General features: G+C 45.2%; 1 protein-coding gene across 1 annotated transcript; it reads left to right on the top strand.

The window, feature by feature from the left end:
- The first annotated feature begins 27 nt into the window (after positions 1–27).
- ABCG5 (ATP binding cassette subfamily G member 5) lies at positions 28–24,810 on the top strand. The gene is made up of 13 exons (XM_007970786.3): positions 28–182; positions 765–886; positions 5,811–5,947; positions 6,027–6,125; positions 9,822–9,954; positions 11,418–11,557; positions 12,926–13,055; positions 13,513–13,726; positions 13,827–14,032; positions 15,012–15,150; positions 17,823–18,008; positions 23,297–23,409; positions 24,518–24,810. Exons 1-13 carry the CDS (start codon positions 28–30, stop codon positions 24,709–24,711), a joined length of 1,968 nt encoding a protein of 655 aa, XP_007968977.2. The 3' UTR covers positions 24,712–24,810.

Here is a 24,810-nt window from a genome sequence, read left to right as displayed (position 1 = left end):
TTTGCCCAGCTTTGCTGCCTGTTGGCCATGGGTGACCTCTCATCTTTGACCCCCGGAGGGTCCACGGGTCTCCAAGTAAACAGGGGCTCCCAGAGCTCCCTGGCAGGAGCCCTGGAGGGGGCTCCTGCCACTGCCCTGAAGCCTCACAGCCTGGGCATCCTCCATGCCTCCTACAGTGTCAGGTAAGGCAGAGCCCTTGCTGCTGCTGCTCCCCCAGGAGCACGGGGCTCTGCACTCAACCCTCTGCTGCCTTTCTTCACGCTTTAGGTGTCTGCCTGGGGACTTTGGGTTCCCTCTTTAGTGGATCGGGTGGAGAGAGGAGAGGGAGAAGGGCTGTGCTGGGAAACGTGGAGCGACAGTGAATGGCCCCTCCCCCTGCCCAGGGAAGGGCCTGGGCATAAACAAAGCGGCAGCAGTGCCCTGCCTACCCCAGTGTCTATGGCCTGCCCTCTGTGGATGGGAATGGGGGTACTGAGAATGCAAGGAATCTTGAAACCTGGTGAAGGAATGCAGGGACAGCCACCTCCCAGCCAAACGGACAGGACATTCGGAGCAACTCCAGCACAGGCCCCCTCCCTATGTGACAGACAGCCTCCGTCGCTATCTGCCAGGTTCTACAGAGGAGGGCGCTGGGGCTGAAACACGTTAGGAGCCTGTCCGGAGACAACTGGGGTGGGGCACAGGTGGGATCAATGCTGGGGGCCCAGGTGTAGTCCCTTCCAGGGCCCCAAGCTGCCTTTGCCTTCCTGGGGTTTCCTTTAAAGCCACCGCGTGAGGCCCTGGTGGGACATCACATCTTGCCGGCAGCAGTGGACCAGGCAGATCCTCAACGATGTCTCCTTGTACGTGGAGAGCGGGCAGATTATGTGCATCCTAGGAAGCTCAGGTAAGCTTGGGAAGGAGGATTTTAAAAAGGCTTTGGCTTGAGTTAAACTCCACATTGAAGAAACAGATTAAGTTGTAGCAAGAAAGCCACAGGTTTGATATTAGAATGAAATCTAATGATGTCTGACTGTGAACGGAACCTGCTACCAACGTGAAATCTTTAGAAAGATCCTTGAAAGAGTATAAAATCCTGCCTAACATATACGTGAATTCATATTTCAAAATATAAAAAGGCCCCACAGTTCCATAGCATATAAAAGTACTCAGAAAACACCATTTCCCCTATCTGTACACTGCCTAGAGAAAGGAAAAGGATTAAATAAGCACAAAAATGCCCATTAAGCCCCTATCTTTGATTCCACTGGTCCTGTTTTATGATGGTATATTTTAGACATACAATCAAGAATAGAGAATAGGCTGGGCACAGTGGCTCACGACTGTAATGCCAGCAGCTTGGGAGGCTGAGGTGGGAGGATCGCTTGAGCCCAGGAGTTTGAGACCAACCTAAGAAACATAGTGGGACCCCATCTCTACAAAAAAATACAAAAGTTAGCCGGGCATGGTGGTGCATGTCTGTGGTCCCAGCTACTCGGGAGGCTGAGGTGGGAGAATTGCTTGAGCCCAGGAGGTTAAGACTACAGTGAGCTGAGATAGTGCCACTGCACTCTGTTGCCTGGGCAACAGAGCAAGACCCTGTCTCAAAAAAAAAAAAAAAAGAGAAATTCCCAGACTGTCTCAGTCCATTCAGGCTGCTAAAACAAAATACCATAGACTGGGTGGCTTATAAAAAGCATAAATTTTTTTCTCACAGTTCTAGGGGCTGGAAAGTCTAAGATCAAGGGGTCAACAGATTCGGTGTCTGGTGAGGAAGACTTCCTCCTAGACAGCCATTTTCTCACCCTAACCTTGCGTGGCAGAAGTGGGGAGGGCTCTCTGAGGCATTCATCCCAATTGTAAGAGCTCTCCATAACCTAATCATCTCCTAGTATCACCTCCTTGCATGCCCTACCTCCTAATACCATCATCTTGGGTAATATTTCAACATATGAATTTTAGGGAGACATAAATAGTCAGACCATAGCACTGACTAAAGCTGTTACACTTTTCAAAGACTTTCTGTCAGTTCTCATTTCCATTTTTAACCAATATCTAGCTGTACACATGTACTGTAACATTCAGGGTCATTCTCAGCTTCCTTTTTATAAATACAGTGCGCTTCTTTAAAAAGAAAAAAAACCCGCCTCTTCTCCTTTAACAAACTGTCACCTGCTGTCATCCTTATAAAGAATTAAACAGGGTGACATTTAGCACCCTTCTCAGAAGTGTGTCCCACTTCTAAGAACAACAAGATATGGAACCCCCCATCTCAGAAGTGCACTCCAAAGGCCAATGTTGTGTTTCACGCACATACAGCAGGACAGCGGGAGGGGCTCTTGATTGGGGTGGGGGTGTGGGCTGGTTTCTGATGAGATGCCTAATCATGGCTTTTGGACAATGCCTACCCTTTATACTGAAATGAATCCACAGTGGGCTGCAAGTTCTACAAGGGCAGGGACTGTATTCTGCTGTATCCTTATCACCTAGAACAGGGTCGGTCACATAGTGGGTGCTTAATAAATATTTGTTGAATAAAGGAGTAAAATAATTTTATGAATTACTCCATAGTATTGCATAAAATGACAATCTCATTGGTGTCTTATCTCAAGCAGTGTTATCTATCAAATCTTTATTAGTGAGGCAAAAGATGATGACATATATGTTCAAAGTCTCACTAGAGCGTAGTCTAAAGCAAGCCTGCCTAGAGCCATCTGACTCTAGGGGAACTCCAACTGAAACTTATTTGAATTGTTATTTGCTGTTGAGGAGGGCGTAGACTCTGGATTGGATGCTTCTTTGCAGATTATTTAGTTGCAAATGATTTCTGTCCTGTTAGAAAAGAAAACTACAAATGTCATAGTTTTATTGCCCTTTAGAGCATTAACCATTTTTGTGTCTAACTTTGTTATCTTATTCCAACCTTCTTTTCCCCCACTGTCTATACATATCAATTTCTCATATTCTTTTCTTTTTGAGATGGAATCTCACTCACCCTGTCACCCAGGAGTGCCGTGGTGCGATCTCAGCTCACTGCAACCTCCACCTCCCAGGTTCAAGCAATTCTCCTGCCTCAGCTCCTGAGTAGCTGGGATTACAGGCGCCCGCCACCACACTCAGTTAATTTTTGTATTTTTAGTACAGACCAGTTTTCACCATGTTGGCCAGGCTGGTCGCGAACTCCTGACCTCAGGCTGCCTGCCTCAGCCTCCCAAAGTGCTGGGATTACAGGCATGAGCCACCATGCCCAGCCTCTCATATCCTCTTTTGAATGAGCTTTGTCATCTTGCTGGTTCCCTAATTAATGAGGTAATAAATATTTGACATGTTTTTTAAAAAACTAAATTCATTATGTATTGTAAAAAAAAAAAAAGTATCCCACTGTTTAGTGGCTTAAAACAACACCATTCATGATCTCTCAGAGTGTCTATGAATCAGAACTCTGGAAGTGGCTCGGTTGGGTAGTTCTGTCTTGGGATCCCTCCCGGAGAAGTATATGCTGGATGTGGCGACAATAAAGTGGATTTTACATCCCTGGGGAGGCCAGTTTTGATGAAGTGGTGGGGTGGGACTCAGGCTGCAGGATATCTGCAGCTTCTGCCAGAGTTCAGATTGGATCGAAAAATGTAAAGCCAGGGTGGCTGTGGTGAGAAGAACCGCACGACTGGGAAATGACAGGGCACATTTTGAAAGACAATCCCAATGAAGTCACATTTTGTTTCTTTGTCATGGGTTTTCCTCTCTTTCCCCACTCTGACCACCCCCTGAACACGCTGGGGCTAATTCTGAGTTTTGTCAGTTATGCATTAGAAAAGAAGACAGCTGCTAAGGGAGTTGATTCATCTTTGTACCTCTCATAGCAACAAGCAAGTTTCTTCAAAATATTTCAACAAGGGCCAGGTGCAGTTACTCACACCTGTAATCCCAGCACTTTGGGAGGCCAAGGCAGGCGGATCACCTGAGGTCAGGAGTTCAAGACCAGCCTGACCAACGTGGTGAAACCCTGTCTCTACAAAAATACAAAAATTAGCCAGGTATGGTGGCAGACGCCTGTAATGCTAGCTACTCGGGAGGCTGAGGCAGGAGAATTGTTTGAAGGAGATGGCGGTTGCAGTGAGCTGGGATCTTGCCACTGCACTCCAGCCTGGGCGATAGAGTGAGACTCCATCTCAATAAATAAATAAATAAATAAATAAATAAATAAATAAATAAAGGGCCGGGCGCAATGGCTCATGCCTGTAATCCCAGCACTTTGGGAGGCCGAGGTGGGCAGATCACGTCAGGAGATTGAGACCATCCTGGCTAATGCAGTGAAACCCCATCTGTACTAAAAATACAAAAAACTTAGCCGGGCGTGGTGGTTTGCACCTGTAGTCCCAGCTACTCAGGAGGCTGAGGCAGAATAATGGCATGAACCTGGGAGGCGGAGGTTGCAGTGAGCTGAGATTGTGCCACTGCACTCCAGCCTGGGCAACAGAGTGAGACTCTGTCCCAAAATAATAATAATAATAATAATGATAATAATATTTCAACAAAAGATCTCTTTGACTCTGCACAGCCATCTCATCAGCAGATTTCTCTTGCTATCTTCCCAGATAGTTCAGAACTTCCTGCCTATTTCTCTGTTATGAATCCCAACTTCTCAGCCTCCTTGGATAGGAAAGGCCTGGGAGGTCTATTCTGTCTCCATGAACTCTGGGTCTGTGGTAAATTTGTGCCCAGTATGACTGAGGGGCCATCAGGCTGTTGTCTAAAGGCATCACCTAACCTTTAACCTTAGAACAAAGCGGTGGCTCACGCCTGTAATCCTAGCACTCTAGGAGGCTGAGGCAGGAGGATCACCTGAGGTCAGGAGTTTGAGACCAGCCTGGCCAACATGGTGAAACCTCGTCTCTACTAAAAATACAAAAATTAGCCGGGTGTGGCGGTGCATGCCTGTAGTCCCAGCTACTCAGGAGGCTGAGGCAGGGGAATGGGTTGAACCTGAGAAGTGGAGGTTACAGGGAGCCGAGACTGTGCCACTGGACTCCAGTCTGGGTGACAGAGTGAGACTCACTCTCACTCAAAAAGAAAAAAAAAAAAAAAAGAAAAAAGAAAAAAGCAAACCAAGGCAAGCATTGTCCCACAGTCACCTCCAGCAGGCAGGCAGTTCACCACCACCCCTCTGTGGGAACCTTCCTAGTGACATCCAGCTAGGCTGTGCCCCAGGCTCTAGTGTAGGCTGTGGCCAACTTGGTTTTACCAGAGGACTTACCAAGCCAGTGCTTCTCAACCTCGACTGAAGCAGATCTGACTCAGCAGGTCGCGGGTGGGGCCTGGGGCTCTGCATTTCTGGCAAGCTCTCAGGGGTTGCTGATGCTCCTTGCTTTGTGAGCAAGGCTCTAGACAATGTCACCTACATCCAGGTACAACCAGACCGCCCCAGGGGGGCCACAAAAAGAAATCCGTCCTAGGATCCAAAGGTTTCCAAGAGTCTTGGCTTTCCTCTTATACTGATACCTATAGGTATTTTGTTTTTCAATCCACAACAGTTTTAAAGGCAAACGAACAAGCAGAGAAAGCACCTTCGGTCTTGACCCAGATGAAAGAAATGGCATGTCCCCTCTCACTCAGGGGACAATCCAGAGACTCATTTGCGCGTGAGACTGCTGCATGCACAGTGCGCGTTCCACAGGGCAGGCCTGTATCCTGCTGTATCCTTAATACCTAAACAGGATCCGTCACGTAGCACTGCCGGCACGCGGGGTCATGCCCACACAGAGGGTCTCGTGAAGCTCCTCCAAGGCCGGCATAGAGGGGTTCCTCCAGGGCCTTCTGTTGTCGCCCCACAGGCTCCGGGAAAACCACGCTGCTGGACGCCATGTCTGGGAGGCTGCGGCGCACCGGGACCTTCCTGGGGGAGGTGTATGTGAACGGCCGGGCGCTGCGCCGGGAGCAGTTCCAGGACTGCTTCTCCTACGTCCTGCAGGTGGGCGCGTCCCCCACACCCCTGGCCCCCCCGTCCGCCCCGGGGGCTCGGGCTACACTGACGCCCGAGTCTCCTGCAGAACGACACCCTGCTGAGCAGCCTCACCGTGCGCGAGACGCTGCGCTACACCGCGCTGCTGGCCATCCGCTGTGGCAACCCCGGCTTCTTCCAGAAGAAGGTGCGTGCAGCCCCCCGCTCACAGCGGGCAAACTGAGTACCTTTGCACCCCCCGCTGCCCTCCTCTCTTCGCCTACGCTTGCCCATTACTCCCCTTTACTCGTCACTCCTTCACTCTAGAGCGCGCCCTGCGCCTTGCACCGTGTACCCTGTGCTGCCGGAGAGGGCAACCCCTAGCCACATGTGCTTTTGGAAGACTTGAAATGTCACTAGTTCAGACTGAAACGTGCTCTGAGCGCAAAATACACATCAGATTTCAGACTCTGAGTCTGAGAAAAACAGAATGTGAAAAAGCCCATTAAGAATTTTTAGGTCTGGCAGGGTGGGCTCACACCTGTAATCCCAGCACTTTGGGAGGCCAAGACGGGAGGATTTCTTCAGTCTAGAAGTTTGAGACCAGCCTGGGCAACGTAGCGAGATTCAGTCTCTACAAAAAATACAAAAATTAGTTGGGCGTGGTGGTGTGCGCCTGCACCCCCAGCTGCTCAGGAGGCTGAGGCAGGAGGATCTCTTGAACCCAGGAGGTCGAGGCTGCAGGGAGCTATGATTACACGATTGCACTCCAGCCTGAAGGACGAAAGGAGAACCTGTCTTTACCAACCAACCAAATAAATAAATAAATAAATACATTTCAAAAAGTATTGATTACAGGTTGAAGTGGTATTTTTGGCTGTAAATAATATGTTATTAAAATTTCACCTGTTTCTTTTTACTTTTCAAAATATGGCTACTAAAATATTTCACTTCTGTCTGTGGCTTGCACTACCCTTCTCTGGGACCATGCTGTTCTACAAGTTCCCTGTTTGAGCAGATATAGTTATTTTTGCCACTGATTTTTCTCGGCTTGCTTGGAGACATCTTGAATGTGCCTCATCCAAACTGGACTGAGTTAATGAAGGAAGAAACGAATGAATTGTTAACTCCTTCTAGGTTCCAATCTCTTTCTTAAATGTCTCCAGTTTGGAAGTAGTCACAAGTAAACCCACTGGGGACCTTACCTGGAAACTGCTTCATTTCTCTCTAGACTGGGAAGGCCCACAAGCACCCAGGGAACCAATGACAGGTGGACGTGCCTCCTTCAAGGGGCACAGCTCCCTGGGAGCAGCAGAACTCCTGATAGCAGAGTTTTCTCCAATTGTGAGTCCTTTCTGAGCAAATCCAGCCCACTGCGTGTAAAATCCTGACAAGTAATTCAGTGGGAAGGAAGTGCTGATTATAATAAAGGAGACAGCATGGCAGATCTGCTTCTGTCCTTGGAAGAACCTGGAAATAAAGCATGGCCAATGTGAGCAGGCTGTGTCTGCAGGGCTGTTGGCTAAGGCTCAGGCTTCCTGGACCGCTTGAGAGAGCCCAGACAGTCCTCTCAATCCTGGTCCTGCCATTTGCTAATGGCATTATCTTGGGCAAGTTATGGACCTCTCTCTGTTTTCTCCTCTATAAAAATACAATAAGAATGCATTTCTCCTGGGTTTGATGTGAGGAATACATCAGATTATGTGAAAGCACAGAGCATAGAGGGTTGGACTTGATCATCCCAATGATCCTTACAAGGTCCTTACAATATTCCTTACAAGGACTCTGAATTCCATTTCCAACAGTGTTTCCAAAATACGGGAGAGCATTGCTGCTGGGGTGTGAAACCTCTGAGACAAATTAAGTAAATATCTTCTCTGTCCATCTCTTCCAAGCCAAGAGGGGCACGCTTACTCCTTAAGATGTTACAGAGACGAGAAGAAGGCTCAGGAATCTACCCTGGCTGGTGAGCACAGAAATCTCACAGTGTCAAGCAAAGCTTAATTCCAGGATCCTTCTACCCTGATGGCAAGAGAAGAACTTTCTTTTTTTCCAGAATATATCATGCTAGTTTATTTATGCATTTTTTACCTTCTCGTTATTCCTTTGTACCTATTTCAGACATGTCCATTCTTCGGGTGGGTCAAAGCTACATCTACACTGTCAACCCCACTCCCTGACTCCTCTTGAATGTAGGTCCACAAGTCATTCCCTCTTCTTCTGCAATCTAGCTTATTGTTTTTTAATGCAATGGTTTTGTTTCCATTTTCATAACACGGCCTTATTAGGGGTGTCTGGAAACAAAACTCATTACCATATGAGTATCTTCCGTCTCTTTCTGCTTTCCCCCTGGGGTTTCTGCAGATAGAGGTAATCAGTACGGGAGGACAGAAACAGATTTGTGAACAGGTCTCTGGAGAGGAGATAAGCTGGGGAAGGAATGACGGAGAGGGAGGAAAAAAGCCAAGCTTCTTGATTGGAAAGTCAGTAAAGAATTTTTTTTTAGTTGTTATTGTTTTGGGGGCGTTGAGAATGAGGAGGAAAAAGGGTTTCAGGGAGCTGCAGGGTTTAAGCAGAGTGAAGAGAATTGGAAGAAAGGAATTTTAGATGTGGCTGGGGGTTATAAATTGGGTTCCTCTTAAAGTCCTTAAATAAATTCAAATAAAGAGTGGAATTATTTTTAATTGCTTCTGAAGGCTGGATTATATGTCTCTGATGCGAAATCACACGAAGATTGTACCACACGGGACCCCAGCACTTATTTGGGTTATACAGGGGGAAACAGGTTTAGTTCAAATCAGGTTGGATTTTTTTAAACATATAAAGCATTTATTATAATGAAGTTTCTAAACCCAAACACTTAAAGTAAGTGATATTGTAATTGTGACTTTGGGGGATTTTTCTGTATGGGCTGCAGTGACTGTGGCTCCCGCAAATAGGAGTTTAATGAAGTATCCGTTGTTTCCTGGCTGATTTTCCTCAAGCAAGTGTAAGCAGTTTTTGTTCTAGGGAATCTTATTTTATTTTATTTGTTTATTATTATTATTTTTTGAGTCGGAGTCTTGCTCTGTCACCCAGGTTGGAGTGCAGTGGCGCCATCTTGCCTCACTGCAACCTTGGCCTCCTGGGTTCAAGCAATTCTCCTGCTTTAGCCTCCCGAGTAGCTGAGATTACTGGTGCCCGCTGTCACACCTAGCTAATTTCTGTATTTTTAGAACAGACGGGGTTTCACCATATTGGCTAGGCTAGTCTCGAACTCCTGACCTCAAGTGATCCACCCACCTTGACCTCCCAAAGTGCTGGGATTACAGGTACGAGCCACCATGCCAGGCCTATTTTATTTTATTTTATTTTATTTTATTTTATTTTATTTTGGAGACAGAGTCTTGCTCTGTCGCCTAGGCTGGAGTGCAGCGGTGCCATCATGGCTAACTGTGGTCTCAACCTCCTGGGATCAAGCCATTCTCCTGTCTAAGCATCCCGAGTAGCTGGGACTACAGGCATGTGCCAGCACACCCGGCTAATTTATTGTTTCTTTTTTTGTAGAGACAGGGTCTCTCTTTGTTCCCCAAGCTGGTCTCAAACTCCTGTCCTCAAGCAATTCTCCCTCCTTGGCCTTCCAAAGTGTTGGGATTACAGGCATGAGCCACTGCACCCAGCCTCTGGGGACGTTTTAAAAAATGCATACTATTTATTTAAATCTGACACATGTATTATATTATGATTTAAGCCAAATTGGATCATATTATTATCAAAGACGTGCTTTCTCCAGGGTGTGGTGAGTCTGGAAGTGGCCCTTGGATTCTTGGGGAGTGTGTTGCCTCTTTCATGTCCTTCCCAGCCCGTGAATTGAAATAGCACCCACAGCCACGCCCAGCCTTCCTGTAATTTGTGTCTCCTGCAGGTGGAGGCCATCATGGCAGAGCTGAGTCTGAGCCATGTGGCAGACCGACTGATTGGCAACTACAACTTGGGGGGCATTTCCACTGGTGAGCGGCGCCGGGTCTCCATCGCAGCCCAGCTGCTCCAGGATCCCAGTAAGTGGCACCCAGAACTGTTACTAGTTGCTGTCTGGACATCTTCTGTGTGTCTGCAGATACGTTGGGCCCTGTCTTCACAGTCCTCATTTGGAAAGGGGTTTGTGTGCAACTGAAATCATAGATTTTTCAAACTGGGGACCCAGTTTTTTCAGAAATGCTGTGTAGTTCATTTCCTGATGTGATTCCATCATCCAAACAAAACAGCTCCTGGACCCGGAAGCGTTGCATTGGTGTTGGAGTGTTCCATTGGGATTTTGCATGAACACGGAGCCTTGCCCTGCCAATCATTTCTCCTCACCAGGGGAATACCACTGTGTGGCCTGGGGAAACCCAGTGAGCTTTGGTATGACCACAGGTGTTCATGAAATGGCAGGAATTAAAATAGGAATTTGAACAATAAACTCAAAAGTGTGTATGTTGTGGGGAAGGGAGTATCAAAACAGAGTAGTCGATCCTCTGCCTGGTTTGGTCATTTTCCCCATCACCTGGGGAAACCTCGCCACTTATATGCAGCTGGAGAGGACAAACTGCATCTGGATCCTTTTTTTGCACTGTAGTAGACCAGGACTGCCTGTTCTTCAGATGGTGCTTGGTCACTAGAAGGCAAATAAGAGAGATGTTTTTAAGAGCCCTTGTCACTTTTTTTTTGGGACAGTCTTGTTTTTGTCACCCAGGCTAGAGTGCAGTGGTGCAATCTCGGCTCACTGCAACCTCCACCTCCCGGGTTCAAGTGATTCTCCTGCCTCAGCCTCCTGAGTAGTTGGGATGACAGGCGCCCACCACCACACCCGGCTAATTTTTGTACTTTTACTAGAGACAGGGTTTCACCATGTTGGCCAGGGTGGTCTCGAACTCCTGACCTCAGGTGATCTGCCTGCCTCGGCCTCCCAAAGTGTTGGCATTACAGGCGTGAGTCACTGCGCCCGGCCCCCTTGTCACTGTATAGGTAGAAATAAGTTACTTTAAACCCTCTAAAGAACCCAAATGCCTGCCACCCTTCAGACCTTGTTTTATTGGTCAGATTTTTTTTGTTTTCTGTGCAAAGACCCTGCTGGTGTTGGAAAGTGTTACAGACATGAAATGGGGTTGTCTTTTTGACCAGCCTCCTCTCAGTCTTGTTTTAAAACAACTTGATGCCAGCCTGCCAGCTGTTGTTCTCTGGCAGGGTGCCCTGAGCAGAGCGCAGATGGCCCATAGTACCCTATAAGAGGCCTGATCTCCTTACTCCCTGTACCCTCGAGGATTTGGGCCCCATATGTGCTCCAGAGCTGGAACTAGGCCCTTCCACACCAGATCCTTTCTCCTGAGCTCAGGCTGAAAGCTAGTTTACATGTTTACTTCCCACTGCACACTGTTTGGATGTGGTGCAAACTAATAAGGAACAGCTCAGAACTCCGAGTTTTAAGCACAGAGCCTGGGCTCTGCGGTGCCTCAGAAGTCTGGCCCTTCTTTGCTGGCAGAGGTCATGCTGTTTGATGAGCCGACCACAGGCCTGGACTGCATGACTGCTAATCAGATTGTCATCCTCCTGGTGGAACTGGCTCGCAGGAACCGAATTGTGGTTCTCACCATTCACCAGCCCCGTTCTGAGCTTTTTCAGGTAAGGGATTCAACTCGTAAAGGCCGGGTCTATGGTGTATTGAGCTGGGAATCGCAGGGGCAGGGGTAAGATTTGTACCAGTGGCCAGGCACGGTGGCTCACACTTGTAATTCCAGCACTTTGGGAGGCTGAGGCAGGAGGAGCACTTGAGGCCAGGAGTTTGAGTCCAGGCTGGGCAATAAAGTGAGACCCCCCTCATCTCTAAAAAAAAAAAAGAAAGAAAGAAAAAGAAAAATTAGCCAGGCATGGTAGTGCACACCTGTGGTTCCAGCTACTTGGGAGGCTGAGGTGAGAGGATCACTTGAGTCCAGTAGGTCAAGGCTGCAGTGAGTCATGATCATGCCATTGCACTCTAGCCTGGGTGACAGAGCAAGACCTCATCTCAAACCAACCAACCAACCAACCAACAAACAAAATTAGTACTAGAGCAATTGGAGCCAACAGCTCCTGAAAGGGAAAGAGCAAAGGATGAAAATTCACTTCTTTCAGCACCTACCATGTTCCAGATACTTTCTGTACATAGCTCATTTCATCTCCACAACACTCCTATGAGGTGTGTTTCAGGATATTCACCTTACGGAGGAAAAGAGTGAAACTTAGCAATGATTCAAACTTCATAGTTGGGCGTGGTAGTGTGCGCCTGTAATCCCAGCTATTCGGGAGGCTGAGGCAGGAGAATCACTTGAACCCAGGAGGTTGCAGAGAGCCGGGATCATGCCACTGCACTCCAGCCTGGGTGACAGAGTGAGATTCCGTCTCAAAAACAACAACAACAACAACAAAACAACAACAACTAATTGAGCCAAGATCACACAGTTATTAATAGTAAAAAGCTAGCATTAGGCTTTCACAGCCAAGTTGGCTTCAAAGGCTGTGTTTTTCCATGAGATCATACAGATTTCCTTCCAAAAAAATCTCACTTTCTCCACCCAGTATCCCTTTAGTTAGCTTTTATTTGTTTTTTTATAGAGGAGGAGCTGAGATTTAAAATGAAAACAAAAAAAAAAACAAACTAAGACCCACCCCAGCTCGTCCGAGGTCACTCACTTGGCTTGGCTGGGACTTAACCACAGGTCCAGTCATGCTTGTCTCTCCCAGATATGAAACTGGACCTCAGGATGGGAGGCAGCGTGACCCACAGTGGTAGCCTAGGCTCACAAGGGTAGCGATGCACTTCGAATGTCTCCAAGAATACTGATGCAGGGCCAGGGTCATCGAAGGACTGACTGCTTAGAAATGCATTTCCCATAAGGACATGGTGACCGTAAGGAATACTTGACCTTGGGCCTGCATCAGTGTTCCCGGAGACATTCGAAGTGCATCGCTACCCTTGTGATCACACACTAACTTCGTCTGTTGTCTGATCAGCTCTTTGACAAAATTGCCATCCTGAGCTTCGGAGAGCTGATTTTCTGTGGCACACCAGTGGAAATGCTTGATTTCTTCAGTGACTGCGGTTACCCTTGTCCTGAACATTCAAACCCTTTCGACTTCTATAGTAAGTTTTTCTTTCACATTCCCCATCGTGAATGTTTTTTAAACTTTCTCATCTCAGACTTCTGCCTGGATGACACGAGCTCTAGTGGGTTTGATTTTTGCTTTTGTTTTTGTGCTTTATACTCTTCAAGGAATTAATTTGGCCAGGTCAATTAACTTGCCAGAGATGACTATCAGGATGAGGTCGGGGCTCTCTCTCAAACAAATTGGCGCATTGCTACTACTTTATCAGAGCATAATTAGCTGAGCTTGGGAATTCTCCCAGATAATCCCAGTGGGATCGTCAAAGCTCTGCTGGGATGCTTTAAAGTATTCTGATTTTATAGGTGGGCATTAACCACAAATTTTATCTTGATGGGATGAGGTATTATGGCCAGTACTCCTGTACTAATTGTATATCCATGTGCATACATGCATTTAAAAACACATGGGTGACATCTTTTGGGAAAAACTTTTAGTGGACCTGACGTCAGTGGATACCCAAAGCAAGGAACGGGAAATAGAAACCTACAAGAGAGTCCAGATGATAGAATCTGCCTACAAGAAATCAGCAATTTGTCATAAAACTTTGGAGAATATTGAAAGAACGAAACACCTGAAAACATTACCGATGGTTCCTTTCAAAACCAAAGATTCTCCCGGAGTTTTCTCCAAACTGGGTGTTCTCCTGAGGTAAGAGGCTCACAAATGTGAGCAATGCCCATTGGAGGTCTTTAGCCATCCCCCAATAACAGTTCTGAAAAGGAATTAAAACAGGGTTGTTTATTTTCAGGAGAGTGACAAGAAACTTGGTGAGAAATAAGCTAGCAGTGATGATGCGTCTCCTTCAGAATCTGACCATGGGTTTGTTCCTCCTCTTCTTCGTTCTGCGGGTCCAGAACAATGTGCTAAAGGGTGCTATCCAGGACCGCGTGGGTCTCCTTTACATGTTTGTGGGCTCCACCCCGTACACAGGCATGCTCAACGCTGTGAATCTGTGTAAGTGCCCACGTGCTGGAGGTCCACCTCTTTCTCCCTGAATACCTCCCTTCTCCAGTTGTAACCTTACAAAAGTCCACCATTATAAGGGTATTTCTCTGAGCTCAACCCGGCCCTCTCCGGATTCCCTCTCTGGGGAAAGGCAACTATTGAGTTACCAACACATTAATATGAATGAGCTCACCAGGTGGATCTCTCTGAGGGCTAAGGATCCAGGGAAACATGAAGTGACAATGCACTGGTGGGGAGAGTTTGAGGGGTTTTTCAAAAGATCATTCCTCCTATCTCTTCTTGGTCACCTCGAATGCATGGCCCATGGGGGCTCAGTGACCAGGCCAACTGCGTGCCATTAGCTTCTTTTTGGAGCTGATTTTAGGACCGCCAGCACCTAATTTTCAAATTCAGTGGAATTCCAAAGACAACACCTGGTTGCCTAACGTTGCAGGAAGCTGGCGTTAGAGGGATTCCCCAAGGGCAACACTGTTAGGGAATAAGACGGAAGGACTTAGCTATTGTGAAGTTGCCCTAGAACTTGACATGAGGGGCAATGCTAAGTGTCTGCATCTGGGGGTTTGCCTGGCCTTCCGAGAGCAAGTCTAAAATGCAGGCTGCTGGTGGCGGGGGCGGGGTGGGGCGGAGCAGGGGGAGTCCTGCACAGAAAGAAGACAAAATGCTTCAAATCACTTATTCATGCCCCTTTTGCATGTACTTTTCTGGAATTGGTGATAACTCCTCACTTTAGAGAGAAGGAAATAAATGACATCTTTTGCAATTGTATTGCAGTTCAGGTAGAGTGTAGATTTCTGGGGTGGGAATTTACTGTCCTGTGGATGGCAGGTCCCCTCCTTCTATGACTAGGGAACTCCCCATAGCTGGTCCTCACCATCCAGCCCTGACAGACCTCACATTCAGCTTGGGCTAGCCCTCCCTCTTTCAGCTGGGTGGTGACTGACTTCTGAAACCTGCCTTCCATTCCCAGTTCCTGTGCTGCGAGCTGTCAGCGACCAGGAGAGTCAGGACGGCCTCTACCAGAAGTGGCAGATGCTGCTGGCCTACGTGCTGCATGTGCTCCCCTTCAGTGTCGTTGCCACGATGATTTTCAGCAGTGTGTGCTACTGGTGAGGGGTTGTTCTGTTCACCCAGGGCCGGGCTCCCATGGAGTCATGGAGCTAGTGGGACTTGTGCAGGGAGAGCTCCAGGGTGAAGTTCTCTGCTCCGGAGGATCTACACTTTGCCCATCAGTGTCTAGTGCAATGTCCTATCTTCCAGGACATTAATGTGATTGTAAATAGCCCAACTGTGGGCTGGAGGAGACCTGAGAACAAACCAACAAGACGACACATGCCTGGGAATGGCCTGTCCCACATTCATGGCAGGGCTTGGGCCAGAGAAGAGGGCTCTGAAGTGGCTGGGACCCAGGTGCACGGAGGGCCCAGGGGCAGGGAGAAAACAGCCTGAGTGTAAAACCTTAAAACTGACACATTCAGAGGGTGGGAAGAGGACAGCAAACCAACAGAGGAGGCAGAGGATGATCAGGGAGGCAGAAAGAGAAGCAGGATTGGGCAGCATCAGAGAGGATGAGGAAGGAGAGAGTTTCAAGGAAGTGTTGTAAACACTTTGATATTGCAGGGGTTAAAGGAGGTGAGGCACAAGGGGAGGAGGCCATTGCAATTTTCCAAAAAAGAGCTTTGGTAGAGTCATGGGGGTGTAAATCAGGTTTACAAGAAGGTAAGGTGTAAGATGGAGGAAGCAGATACTGTTTTGAGAAACTTGGTGTTACAGGGTAGGATGAAAGGGGCAGTTACTTTAATCATGATCAAGTTCAAAAAATGGTTTTTTAGGATGTGGTAGATAAGACCATCAAAAAACATCAGATTGAGAGTAGATGAAAATGCAGCCAAAATTTGGATAAGTCAAAGAGGAAGCTTCCAGAATAGACCAAGGTAGGGATAGGGGAATCAATAACATGGGATCAAGGATGCAAGCAGCTAGGGTCACACTTTCAAAGATGGGGTGCGGGAAGAGAGAGGGGGAGAGAGAGAATGAAAAATAGAGATGATGAAGATATCAAGAAATTCATAAAATGGGAGGTGGATTCAGCTGCTGAGCACTAGGGAGAGAGATTGCAATTGGGGAGGGGAAATTATTAAAGTAGAGGTTTGTATCAGTCATAATGGGACGTGCTATTAGAACTCAAGACACAATGAGGAAATCTTAGGGGTCCAGGGGCCAACTGAGGCAAGGTGGCAGAGGGGATCCAGTTAGTGTGGCAATAAGCATTGTCCAGCACACCTTCCATTGCTTAAGGCAGAATAGGGTCCCCAGATGTGGGAACTGATAAGGTAAAGAATGGCAAAAGGGGCCCAGCATCTGTGGCAGTGAGGGCAGTGGGGAAGTGAGAAGCAGGAGGCCATCATCAGAGAGGGTGTCCTCAGACTCTGAAATCCTGGGAGTGGAACCGTTTTGAGTAATATTTAAGTCCAAGACATGGTGAGTGAGATTAGGTAGCTGGAGCCACTGGAATTGAGATTAGCTAATTAGGAACCACTGATGTGGATGGCTCATCAAGAAGGCTAAAGAGCTTGAGGAAAATGATAGTGGAGAGGAGCAGAAAGAATGACTCTGGTTCAGATGCTATAAAATAATCAAAGGTGAGAGGATGTTTTAAACGTCACAGAAGACAACAACGAGGAATAGCATTGATAGCATAGGCAAACTTCATGATTTGTATAGAGGAAAAGTAGATGGCCTTGAAGAGGAAGTGGTAACAAGGGGCGAGTATAAGACATGCCAACCTTTTCTGCTTACTCTACAAATGGGATAAAGAGCAGCCATGCCTAATGGTCGTTGAAGACATGCTATCACCAGGGAAATGTAATTTGGAGAAAGGAATATAAGAGGAAAAGTACATGGATATAGGGTGGTTTGTTTGCCAGAAAACGAAGGTCAGGCCAGGCACGGTGGCTTATGCCTGTAATCCTAGCACTTTGGGAGGCTGAGGTGGGTGGATCACTCGAGGCCAGGAGTTCGAGACCAGCTTGGCCAACATGGTGAAACCCCATCTCTACTAAACACAAAAAAATTAGCTGGCTGTGGTGGCGCACGCCTGTAATCCCAGCTACTTGGGAGGCTGAGGCAGGAGAATCACTGGAACCCGGGAAGCAGAGGTTGCAATGAGCCAATGTACTCCAGTTTGAGCAATAGAGTGCAACTCTGTCTCAAAAAAGAAAACGAAGGTCATATCAGTGGAAGGGGTTGGTAGAATAAAAGACAAGAATGGAATGGAGTAGGCCTGGGGAGGGCTAACCTGATCGAGGACACAAGAAGTGAGGGGTTTTCACACAGGCAATAATCCCACAGAACAGAGATGAGGTTCAGGGAAGGGGTGCTGGGAGGTGGGTTGGGTGAGCCCATAACATTAAGGTAGGTGTGCTGCTGGGTAGGCAGAACATGGTTATTTATGAAGAAGTCTGTAGAGTTCAAGAAGCCTGCTTCCTGCAGTGAGTTGTGACCATTGTCTAAGTAATTTAATGTTTTCCTATGAGAGCTGAAGGAGCTGTGAAAGGGAAAAGGTGGCTCTCAATGAGTTGCAGCCAATGGGAACAATTTGATGTAATAAATAGTCTCATGTTGGCTCCGTTCCGAAAACGCCTTTCAAAAGGGAGTGTGGCTTGCCCTGCAAATGCCTCCCACCCACTCACCACCAAGGATTTATTCATAGAGGCAAGTACAGTATTTTTCTTAAATGATAGCCCTTGGAGAGGAAACTGAAGAGCTTATGCTTTTCTAGGACGCTGGGCTTACATCCTGAGGTTGCCAGATTTGGATATTTCTCTGCTGCTGTCTTGGCCCCCCACTTAATTGGTGAATTTCTAACTCTTGTGCTACTTGGTATCATCCAAAATCCAAATATAGTCAACAGTGTAGTGGCTCTGCTGTCCATTGCGGGGGTGCTTGTTGGATCTGGATTGGTCAGGTAAGATATCATAATTCAAAAAATGTAGATTGGGATAACCTGTTATTAATGATCACCTAATAATGACTGAAGTAAAGGAATACCAGAGAACTGATAGTGGTTATGGATATTACCTTATAGTCTGGAGCATTTGTACTGCTTGTTAATCATTATCGCCTTAGACCTTGAACTGTTCATGTGTCCAATAAAATGTCTTTTTTTATTGGGAATCAGGAACTGACAAGTTTATGTTATGATATGATTCACATGTAATAAGCCATTATACCAAGAGAAGAAAACAAGTCCAGATGTTCCAGGAAAAACTCACAGCCCACGTGACAGGCTAAATAAATTGCATATATTAGTTCATTTCTGACCTGGTACTGTTGATTTTGTACTGCAGTTCTCAATTCCCAGTTATTCTTAGGAATTAAGACTAGTCAGATAAAAAAAGAGCCTGCAGGATAAAAGACTCCTCCAAAGAGTATCAAGGCTTAAAGGACATGCACTAAATGATAGCAGTAATTATCTCTAGGTGATATTGATTTTAACTTTTTCTTCATATTTCTGTATTTTATCAATGTTCTATAATGGACAAGTATCATTTTACAACTAGGAAAAAATGCATCCACACACGTTTTTAAAAAGCAGCAGCAAAAAGGGCAGAAAATTTTAAAAGGCTAAAAAATGATCCCAGGCAGGTGGTGTGAGTGGGATCTAGTAAGTAATCTCTGGGTCCCCAAGGAAACATGAAGGCTGTTTCTTTGACTGAAACTTTAAAAACTCAAGTCAAAACGCAAAAACATTACTGAGCGTCTACTATATAAAATTATATGTGTGTGTATTTAATTATTTAACTCTTAGAGCAATCCATTTTCAGAAAAGAAAATGAAGCTCAGACTTGACTTTGCTCAAGTCACACCACTGTGAAGGCTGTGATGCATGTGACTTCCTGGAGAGAGGCTGACCTGAGTCAGAAACTTCCTCTACCACTTGCCAGTCTCTTTTCTATCTAAATTAGTTTCCTCATTTACAAAAAAAGAGATCACTATTTCAGCCCCACCATGATACCTCAAGGGATCATGAGAAGGAAAGAAAATAATCAATATGAAAACACATTATAAATTGTAGTGAGTTATATGAAGGTGAGATATTATATAAAGCAAAGTGAACTAGGCTTTGATCAATCAAGGAGGATATTTTTTCACACTAAGACCATTACATTGTATTTGTCCATGCTGCTTAAGTGGATTGTTACTATTTATGAAAAATGCAGAAATCAAATCAAGCCAAGAGTACAGAGTCAAGCCAGCAATGTACAGAGCCAACCCTGGGCAGCATCTCCTCTTTTATATTATTTGAATCATTGTTTCAGTTAATCTGATGCCATTTCATGTACAGATGATCCCTGACTTATGATTTTTTGAGAAAGTGATACTCGTTCTGTAAAACCGTATTTTGTTTCTATTTTTTTTGAGACGAAGTCTCACTGTACTGCCCAGGCTGAAGTGCAGTGGCGCTATCTCAGCTCACTGCAAGCTCCGCCTCCCAGGTCCAAGCGATTCTCGTGCCACAGTCTCCTGAATAGCTGGGATTACAGGTGTGTGCCACCATGCTTGGCTAATTTTTGTATTTTTAGTAGAGACGGGGTTTCACCATGTTGGCCAGGCTGGTCTCGAACTCCTGACCTCAAGTGATTTGCCCACCTCAGCCTCCCAAAGTGCTGGGATTACAGGCATGAGCCACCGCAACCGGCCTAGAAACTGTATTTTGAGTAGGCATACAATCATTGTTTTTTACCTTCAGAGCAGGATTCAATAAATTACATTATTCAACAATTTATTATAAAATAGGCTTTGTGTTAGATGAATTTTCCCAACTGTAGGTTAATGTTAAGTGTTCTGAGCACATTTAAGGCAGATCAGGCTAAGCTGTAATGTTTGTTAGGCTAGGTGTCCTAAATGTGTTTTTGTTTTGTTTTGTGTTTTGTTTGTTTTGAGAGGGAATCTCGCTCTGTCACCCAGGCTGGAGTGCAGTGGCATGATCTTAGCTCACTGTAACCTCTGCCTCCCATGTTCAAGCGATTTTCCTGCCTCAGCCTCCCGAGTAGCTGGGATTACAGAACATACCATTATGCCTGGCTAATTTTTGTATTTTTAGTAGAGATGGGGTTTCACCATTTTGGCCAGGTTGGTCTCAAACTCCTGCCCTCAGGTAATCCACTCACCTCAGCCTCCCAAAGTGCTGGGATTACAGATGTGAGCCACCGCGTCTGGCCTTAAATGCATTTTTAACTTACAATATTTTCAACTTATGATGGATTTATCTGGAAGTAACCCCATCATAAGCAGCATTTGTATTGGGTTTTTAGGAAAAGGAGGTTAGTTGCTCTTTATTTATTTTTTTGTTTCTTGAAATAGAGTCTCACTCACTGTGTCACCCAGGCTGGAGTGCAGTGGCATGATCTCGGCTCACTGCAACCTCCATCTCTTGGGTTCAAGCGATTCTCCTGCCTCAGCCTCCTGAATAGCTGGGATTACAGGTGCGTGCCACCACACCCGGCTGATTTTTGTATTTTTAGTAGAGATGAGGTTTCACCAAGTTGGCCAGGCTGGTCGCAAACTCCTGACCTCAAGTGATTTCCCTGCCTCGGCCTCCCAAGGTGCTGGGATTACAGGTGTGAGCCACTGCGCCTGGTGGTTAATTTGCTCTTAAAAGGTAGGCAGTGGCAAAGAATACTAAATGCTCTCAGATTAGTTGCAAAATCTGAACATCCCAAGGCTTCACATGAATTCCACTTCATCACTGAATTAAAACTCTGCTTTTAAAGGCCATATCAACCTGCTAGTCATTTCGTTTACCCATTTTCCTGCCCAGTCATCATCTTTCTAGGTGAACTGCCTGCGGCATTTGTGCTGTTGGCTCCCTTCTCCTTTAAACACAAAGAAAATTAGCTTTGCTGTTTTTTCTGCTTACAAAATCATGCAAGTTCTTGGGGGAAGAAATGCTCACAATATAAACACAGATGAGGAAGAAAGTAAAAGTTACCTGAAGTATCAGAGCCCAGAGTTAAATTTTGTTGTAGTTCTTGCTAGAATTTTATATAAAATTTAACAAAGATGAAATCATCCTGTCGTATAAGATATAAAATATGCATACGTTTTTTCCATTTAACAACATAATATGAATTAGCTGGGTGTGGTGTCACGTGCGTGTAATTTCAGTTACTCAGGAGACTGAGGCAGGAGAATCACCTGAACCCAGGAGGCAGAGGCTGCAGTGAGCCAAAATCGCGCCACTGCACTCCAGCCTATGTGACAGAGCAAGACTCAGTTTCAAAAAAAGAGACAAAAAAAGCACAAACCAACATAATGTGGACAATGTCATGTCAATACATCTAGATCTATGGTTCCTCCCGCTGCTTCTCCTTCTGTCTGTGCCTTTCACTGATCCATTTATCTCTCTCTGCCACCTGCACAGTTTGTTGGTTGTTCCCAAGGCTAGAGGCGCACTCTCCCTGAAGGCCCCCTTTGTTTTCTCTCTCAGCCTATCACACGCTACCTCCTGCCACGGTCTTCCTTTGCTGTAATAGATTATCCGCCTCTTGAAGGCAGCAGCTGTGTCTCATTCATCATTTTAGACCTTCTCAGCAGCCAGCCCAATTAGGCCTTGGACCATCAGGCCTGCAAACATTATTTGTTGAGTGAATAAGTGAATGACTCTGTCTTTGAACTGTATACACACTGCATCACTCACCAAATCATGTTGGTTTTCTTTTCTGATATCAAACCATAGGTGCATTTGGAACATTTGTGTTTGACTCTGTGTGGTATAGGGAGAAACAAAGGTGCACGGTTCCTACCTCAAAATGATACCACCCTAGCCACTAGACAGTCACCCTCTCATGGCCATCATCCTACTCCAGGCCTTTGTCATCTCATACTTGAACTTTTGTTGTAGTCTGCTTTTTTTTTTTTTTTTTTTTTCTGTTCTTACTCTGCCCTCATTCTGGTCATCCTTCTTGCTGAAGTCACGTTAATTTTCTCAGAATGCTGATTTCAACATGACCTTTCTCATTCATGGTCATTCAACCTCAACTCACGGCAAGGCCCTGAAATAGCTGTCTCAGGCTATTGTTCTGAGCTCCCCTCCCACTGTTCCTTCACGTCCTCTCCCCCAGTCTTTCTGGTCCAGTCAGTCCAATATGCCGCCCTTGGTATGCCTGTACTCATACCGTTTCTGCCTTCCTAGAATTTCCTTTCTGTTCCCCTAATTCCTTCCCAGAGTCCCACGTATCCTTTTCAATTAGTAACCTCTCAATGTGGTTAATTCAATGTTGTGCCTTAGGAAACTGACAGTAACTGAAAGTTTGAGGACCACTTGGAAATAAGTGAAACCATAAATACTAAATACAAGAACAGCACGGATGTGTAGTACACATTTTAATACTTCCTTGGCACAAATAGTTCACTACTGTGTATTTTTATAGTTTTAAGGATATAGTCTATATCTCCAACTACATTACAAGTTCTTTAGGGATAGGATATGTCTTTGAAGTTCTCAAGCTCCTAGAACTAGTGTCTTGCAACCAGAAAGAATTTTAAATCTTTTGATTGACAGGAAATATATGGTAGACTAAAAAGACCACAGTGTCAGCATAAAGTTTCACCTGAAATAGATTGGAGTGGAGACATATTACATTTTCACAATGAATGTTGGCTCGGTCTCTCCTTCCTTTTTCCTTTGTATTCTAGGTTAGTTCTAACTTTCTACACTGGTACCTTCAACTTTCTGTGTAATCACAAATCTCCTCCTCCAATTGGTATGTGTTAGGTCTGTATTTTCTTGTATGTTTATATCAATAGTGCTTACCAAAATAAGTAGACAGTAGTCGTCTACTTGAGAGAACTGTTAAATTAAGGTCTTCACTATAACAGGCTACCAAGCTGTGACTAAAAATGACAAAGTACTATGCTTACTGACTTGGAAGGATGTCTGAAACATATGTTTGGCAGAAAGAGTGGGTTGGGAAAGAGCATGAAGAGTTTAATTCCACTTATATAAAACTTTATAAACACATATGTTATATATATTATCAAAATGTTAACAATAGTTATTTCTAGGCAATGGTATTTCTTTATATTTTTCAATGTTGTTTGAAGGTTTTTTTTTATAGTGAGCATCATTTTTACAATAAAGAGATAGAAAACCATATTCATGTTGGAAAACATAAGGGTTGCCTTTCTTTTTATTTGGTAGGACTATTGCCAGAGCCCACTGAATTTCATTTTTGTTTTCTTTTTCTTAAGAAACATACAAGAAATGCCCACTCCTTTTAAAATCATCAGTTATTTTACATTCCAAAAATATTGCAGTGAGATTCTTTTAGTCAATGAGTTCTACGGACTGAATTTCACTTGTGGTAAGTATTCTATTTGGGGATATTATTTTTGCATGTTACTCTGAGGAAGCAATTTATTGGAGGAAATGTATTTTTGAAATAAAAGCTGTGTTTCATAATAATTCAAGTTAAAATTCTGTCTTGAAATATGGTCCATTTTCTCTGATTTTTAAAATGAAAGAAAATAAGCAGTAGTCAAGTTAGTCTCCTGTCAAAGGTCAATAGGTAAGGGACATTCAGATGTTGTTAGAAAATGACAGACCTTATGTACACTGAGGTAAACTCTAGTATATTCGGGATAGACTCAGTTTCTGTATCTACTGAACACATTCAAGCAGGCTGAAGTGGCTTCTTTTTCCCCAAAATGTACATCGTACACAGCTAAGTAAAGCCACTTTTGGCAAAAGTCAGAAGTAGGACCAGGACAAGGACCTCACAGCCATTAGAAATCTCACGGTGGCTGGGCACAGTGGCTCACGCCTGTAATCCCAGCACTTTGGGAGGCCGGGGTGGGTGGATCACTTGAGGTCAAGAGTTCGAGACCAGCCTGGCCAACATGGCAAACCCCGTCTCTACTAAAAATACAAAAATTAGCCAGGCATGGTGGTGCGTGCCTGTAATCCCAGCTACTCAGGAGGTTGAAGCATGAGAATCACTTGAACCCAGGAGGGGGAGGTTGCAGTGAGCCAAGATCGAGCCACTGCACTCCAGCCTGGGCAGCAGAGTGAAACTGTGTCTCAAAAAAAAAAAAAAAAAAAAAACCCACCAAAAAAATCTCAGGGCCACTCCAAAGACAACCAAATAATATGGCTGAATTTAGTAGTGTTTTAAATAATTTTAAATGATAATGTCAGTAACTTTAGCATAGCCTTGCTAAGGGACCATGATTTTTATCACAAATATGGTAATTAATCTATACTCAAAATAGAAACAAAAGCATGTCCATCTTCAAATGAGGCCAAAGGCCAGAACTGCTCACTCTTGCTTCTTCAAATTGTAAACTCTGTGCTTGCTAAAGTGTCCTGTATTTTTCATTAATAAGGGTACTTAGCAAGCATTTGGTAAATACTTGTTGATTAAATTACCTGAGATAAACCACACCTGATACTGTCAATCTTCTCCTTGACAGGCAGCTCAAATGTTTCTGTGGCAACTAATCCAATGTGTGCCTTCACTCAAGGAATTCAATTCATTGAGGAAACCAGCCCAGGTGCGACATCTAGATTCACAATGAACTTTCTGATTTTGTATTCATTTATTCCAGCTCTTGTCATCCTAGGAATAGTTGTTTTCAAAATAAGGGATCATCTCATTAGCAGGTAGTGAAAACTATGGCTGGGAAAATGGAAGTGAAGCTGCTGACTGTGCATGACTGCTCTGAATGTCTGAAATGAGGGTGCCATGTATTTCTTTCTTGATAGG

The sequence above is a fragment of the Chlorocebus sabaeus genome, chromosome 14 (assembly GCF_047675955.1).
Source record: "Chlorocebus sabaeus isolate Y175 chromosome 14, mChlSab1.0.hap1, whole genome shotgun sequence".
NCBI classification, from domain to species: Eukaryota; Metazoa; Chordata; class Mammalia; order Primates; family Cercopithecidae; genus Chlorocebus; species Chlorocebus sabaeus.
The sequence above is the reverse complement of the archived record's forward strand: the minus strand, read 5'-3'. Positions and strand labels throughout refer to the sequence as shown.